The sequence below is a fragment of the Nanorana parkeri genome, unplaced genomic scaffold, assembly GCF_000935625.1.
Source record: "Nanorana parkeri isolate BGI_ZX_2015 unplaced genomic scaffold, ASM93562v1 scaffold357, whole genome shotgun sequence".
In the NCBI taxonomy this organism is placed as follows: Eukaryota; Metazoa; Chordata; class Amphibia; order Anura; family Dicroglossidae; genus Nanorana; species Nanorana parkeri.
This window is the reverse complement of record NW_017306625.1, coordinates 672,410-678,221: the sequence shown is the minus strand read 5'-3', so window position 1 is coordinate 678,221 and position 5,812 is coordinate 672,410. Positions and strand designations below refer to the sequence as shown.

At 41.0% G+C, this 5,812-nt stretch overlaps 1 protein-coding gene across 2 annotated transcripts in view; it reads right to left on the bottom strand.

The window, feature by feature from the left end:
• The window catches only part of VPS41 (VPS41, HOPS complex subunit), a 236,476-nt gene that overhangs the window by 1,018 nt on the left and 229,646 nt on the right, over positions 1–5,812 (bottom strand). For both annotated transcript variants that reach the window (XM_018558775.1, XM_018558776.1), the window contains exons 27-28: positions 5,034–5,078; positions 1,800–1,879 (exon numbers count right to left, since the gene is read on the bottom strand). In XM_018558775.1, coding sequence (XP_018414277.1) covers positions 1,800–1,879; positions 5,034–5,078 — 125 coding nt within the window. The remainder of the gene's footprint in view (positions 1–1,799; positions 1,880–5,033; positions 5,079–5,812) is intronic.

Below are 5,812 nucleotides of genomic sequence, written 5' to 3'. Positions count from 1 at the left end.
GGGGGGGGGTGCCACTGGGTGTGTGGATGGAGAATTTCTCCCGGGGGGGGGAGCAACTCTGAGCCTTTGCCCCGGGTGACAGAATGTCTAGCTTCCCCACTGCCCATACACCATAATCGACTTCCACTTTAATGGCACAGTCCCATTATGTTGCCATGCCCCATGTGAAGCTTAAAGGTGTCTCTCCTGCTATTTTTCAAATGTTGACAACTATGCAAGGGAATGCGACACACGCCTAAACCCTGCCCCTTCAGTGACAGCCTCCCTTGCTGGCAGCTGAAGCTTTTAATTAATTTGCTATGCTTCAATTGCGGGTGCCTTTCATTAGAATTGTGCTGATCCCATCATGGCCTCTTGCCCTCTCACAATGGATGAGTGAGCGGTGGAAAGCATCTAGGGCTAGCAGAGTAGAGTAGCCCAGCTAGGAATATGAATGCGCCCCACAGAGTGATGGGGAAAGGTCCCTAGGATTTGGACTCTAGAAATGTAGTGGGGTCATTTCCTGGCCCTCCCCTAATAGGCTGACTAGGGTTTGCCTTCTGTGTTCCCTAAATGTTTGAGCAGATCTGTGGATGTACAGGGGTCATCTTTCCCACCTTCTGATTGGCTTAACTAGGCTTAAGATGCATTGGGGTCACCTCCTGTTATCCAAGCAGATGTCTGCACCGACATTTAGGTAATGCCGACCGTTCAGCCACACTAATGATACAGCATATCACAGATAAGTTAAAAGTAAATGTGCAAATAAAACATAGACGTGTAACTCAACACTTCCACTCTTCACCGCATATCTACGGGTGGAGAGGTGGGGTCCTGTCAGGTAGGCTGTATGGGACCCCATGATTTCTAAAAATGACCATGGTAGCAATCGTTGTTTCTGTATGCCTGTGCATGTGTGCATTTGAATTCATAAAGGCGTGTATGTGAGTGTGGGGGGCTTTTCAAAAATTTGGGGAGCACTATTTTTATTAAATTAAATTTTTTATTAACTTAACTGATAAGCTACCTATATGACAACAAAGTGCAGGTGACAGGTTCTCTTTAAGGAGACATTAAGAGTCTAATGTTATCTCTTTACTCTACTGAAGCTGTTTGAGCACAGACTGTGCTCTGTCAGCTCCTTCCCTGGCCAGGGTTTGACAGCTTTGAACCTTGAAGTGATCAGAGCTGAATGGCAGCTTGTTGAGCTCTTGTGATGTCTCTTAATCCGATCTTCCTCTTCTTTCCTATCGTTTTCAGCCTTCTCTCCAGCGCTGCTGCGGGTCTCCGATCCAGCGCTGACTGCTCTGTGCTTGCTGCCACTTCCTGTCCCACGGTGTCTACATGCGGTGCACGCGTCCATATACTTACCCTGTGTCTCCCCTCGTCTCTTCTGCGCAAGCGCCCGCCCCAAGAACCTTTGCGGCCGCACAAGATTTTTCAGATTTTTTGGTGGCAGCGCGCGAGGAAGACACTGGTAAGTTTAAACCCTTTTTAAAGAGTTTTTAATTTTTTAAAAAAATGTTTTTGCCTACATCTACTGCTTGCTAGCAGTAGATATATGCAAAAAAAACAAAACAGAGGGCTTAATAACCCTTTAATATATATAAGCTAAATTGTAAGGGACATCTAACCCATTCTGGCTAGACTTTCTATTCAGGCACAAAAGCTTTACAGAAATAGTGCAGTCATCTAATCTCCTCTCTTAAATGCTGCCCGATTGTGATGCCATCCCAGGGGTCATGTAAAGCACAGCAATTCTCTCAATGCCTATATCAGCTTATTTAAGATATTTGGAGTAGATTATGAGAGCTGCTTACTGTGTTACCGACAGACAGACACTCTCTGTGGAACATGTGTCTGCAGTGAAATACCACCACACCAAGTGGCTTAGAAGTGTCTGAAAAGCAAATGGAAAATATAACACATTAAAACACTGGAACAAATGTTTTATTCAATAAGCATAAACACCACTAGTTTTAAATATATAGAAATAAATAGGGAGAAAAACAATCCAACAAGAAAAGTACAAATAACACCCTTTAAATACAATTGTGCTTATGCAGGAATCTAACATTGAGACTTAAATTTGGAAAAATGTGGAAGCTCATTTTTTTCAAAGAAATACTAGCACATTATTTACCTTTGTTTAATGTCAAGGTATCTAACTGTTCCCCTTCAGCTTGGAGGTTTGGAACAACCTACCTGCTGAGTTCCTTAAGAAACTGAGTGCAAGTGTATCTAGAAGAATTGATGTAGTTTTGAAGGCAAAGGGTGGTGACACCAAGAACTTATTTGATTTGGATTTCTCTTCTGTTTATTTACTTTCCATTTTGTTAATTGATAAAAATAAACTATGAACACTTTTATTTCTGAAAGCATTCTTATTTTACAGCCTTTTTTTTACACCTGCCTAAAACTTAGAGCAGCCACTCAGGATTCACTTTACTAACCTGAGAGCAATACAAGATGGATTCTGCTTGCTCGAAATATTGCCCTTTCCACTTCTGTTCCTTGCAATTTGTAATGAATAAGTTAGCGGATGGTCCTGCACACAGGGCAATGCAATATAAACAAACTGCTCCACCAGTATGGGAATGAACATTTCTGATAAAAGGAAGGGTTTGATGGTAAACAAAAATTACAGCCATGACCTTAACTATACATTTCCACTGGAATGTGTAGACATACATAAGGAACGAGGTCATGACTATATTTTATTTTCTCCTTGTAGCTACAGAAGAAGAGATGCATCAGTGTGGTGAGGGAAGTGTGAGATGAAGGGTTTATAACTGAATTATTAACATCAATGCCAAAAGGATAGTTGATAAACAACCTGCTGAGCAGTCTTCTGCTTTATTATGTTTCTATTATTTCTCTATAACGAGCCCCAAAGACAGGACAGACACATCACATCATCTTTTTTTTTTTTTGGCAAGGCTTTCCGAATTCCTTTTCTCAAGCTAATGTTCTGATGTGCTGCATACTGGTTATAGCACGGTGAATGCTAATTCTTACAGACTGTGGTGATGATGAGAAAATACTGAACAGCCATTTTCTGTAAAATCTTTATTCGGGGTGAATGATACAATACTTTTTATAAGCGGTAAAGAAGAAGCTGGACATCTTGAGAATTAGCTCCCATTTATACTTTTTTAGGCAATCTTTGTTATCTTTCTTTAAAACCATGCATTTTTAAATATACGTTTATAAATAAAAATTTGTTATACTTTATATTAGGGCTGCAGAAAATATCGATTAATTCCTCGATTAATCGTTAATTTTTTTGATTGATTAAAAATCTTTTGATCGGTACTCACCTCTCCGCCGTCTTCCGGGAGTTCCGTCGGTGTTTGTGACGTCACCGGACTCCTCCCCCCTTTCCAAAAGTGGCTCCGTCGGCTAACAAAGGGGAGGAGGAAGGAGTCAGGTGACGTCGATGTCCGTGACGTCACTGGACTCCTCCCCCCTTTCCTTCGTTAGCCGACGGAGCCACAGTTACAACATACGGTCGCTGGGAGAGAGGCAATGAGGAAAAGCTTTCTCTTGCCTATATCTCAGCTTAATTAAAGTCAGTTGTCTGGAGGACTGTTTTTCAACAGAAAAGCCTGTTGCTGTGTATTGTAACATGTCAGCAATTTTTGGATGCAGACTAATGAAGTTTGTCCATCAATTTCCCCCAATTTACTCCATCCCCTCCTACAAGGTCATAATTAATTCTCCAATGATGCGGTTAGCATCAGGGGAGCACAATGATCATCTGACTATGTACTGGCTAAACCTGTTGGGCAGAACTGGCAATCCTGGTTGAGATATCTAATTATTCGAGTTTCTGAGAGGTAATATCAGGGCCATCAATGGCAGTCCTTTATCGGTCCCCATCGGACATCGACGTCACCGGAGTCCTCCCCCCTTCCCTTCATTAGTCGACGGAGCCACTTGGGCCGGTGAGTTTGCCCAAGAAACTTTCTGCACGAGTGCCAGCCAAGGCATTGGCCTATACACATACAGCACAACAATGAAGTAATAAAATGAACTAGGATCACACTAATCCAGCACGTTATTATTCTGAGTTGCCCCACTCAAGCGGCGGCCATATTGAGTGGGGCACGTGAGATTAATAACGTGCTGGATTAGTGTGATCCTAGTTCATTTTATTACTTTATTGCTGTGCTGTATGTGTATAGGCCAATGTAGTTGGATCTGTATGTGCATTATAATTAATCGAAATTAATCGATTAAAAACATTTTTGATTAATCTAACACAAAAATTTTAATCAGTAACAGCCCTACTTTATATAAAAACAAAGTATGTTTGTGTGATCCTTGGAGTACCTTAAAAGTCCGAACCTTCCTTCCTTTTGTCTATGATCCCATTTACACTTGTGTAGAGCAACATCATGTGTCGAATCTGTGTGTGTTTTTGAAACGTTGCGAATAGTGCAGCCCATTCATTTCAATGGGCTGCCCTACATGCGGCAAAGAAGCTCAATCACCCTTTGTAGATTCCCATGCTTTTAACTTGGCTTGTTTGCTTCTTGCTAGGCTTTTTCGAGGTGCCCTTAAAAATGAATAGCCCGCTCCTTCTTTAACCACCCTGAAAGAACGCCTCCATAAACTGATGCCCCTAGAGAAACTTGATGCTCAATATAACTACTCATATACTGACAGATTTTTTGCCACCTGGACCCCATTTCTGATTTGGGAATTATCTTTATGTCAGCTCAAATAGGCGATGTCTCTATTTAGGAAAACTGAGTGGTACCACAAGGTGAAATTAACTGCATCCCTAGGCACTCTGGATGTCATTTGACGCTCCCCTATGAGGTATTCACTAGACTAGCCCATGCTATGCCCCTCTCGGGTGATAAGATTTACTTGGATGAAGTTTAAAACCATTTAACTAAGTTTAACTCCAACATCCATTGCTATTTATTAACCAGCATAAGTGTGCACAATCACACAGGGTTAAAGAAGAATAGCAAACATGATGATATGATTTTACTATGTAATATTGCTAATGGTTAACTGTAAAAGTACAAGAAACACAGTACCTGTTGGCAGAATTGGTGATAGGCAAGCTTCACAAATATTGTCCTCTGAAACAAAATAATAGAACATGTCTATAAAATCTATTTATCAAGCTTATATCCTAATTGGAGTTGATGCACACTACTTTATTTAACGGCTTCAGATATTACTGCGCCCACACACAGCAAAGTATTTATTTCTTAATTTATAATGGTCAGGACTAAAATAACAAACGTGCGTCCCTTAGCAACAGGTGCTAGCTCGCCCTCTCTGAGTTGATGTTCATGCCATTCAGGTGAAAGAGAAGTTTTAATGGAAATGGCTGTTTGAACTAAACAGTTTAGAGTTCGTAATGGGCTGTGAGGAAGAGATCGCTATCTGCTCCAGAAAAATGATGAAAAATCACCAGCACTCTACTGAAGATAGTCACATGTATTTATTTTGGTGATGCTACATAGCAGCGTTTCAGGGCCACACAAGGTCCCTTCTTCAAGGCGACTCAGTGACCTCAGAGTCATGAGTACTTAGACCCCATGCCCCTCTAATTTTTCCCTTGTAAATGAATAAAGTACATGACAGTACATTACATCATGAACATCCTAAAAGATTTCCACCAGCAGATATATCCCATTATTTCTTTTCACAAAATGTTGCCAATTTCAAAAGTGGTCTTAAATTAAACTGGAGATAAGACGTCTTTGTCATTGTGGATGACATGTCCCTGATATCTCTTACATTTATATGTAACCAAAAATCAATATGAAAACATTACAGCCCAACTCCATTTTATGGCTTGCCCCCC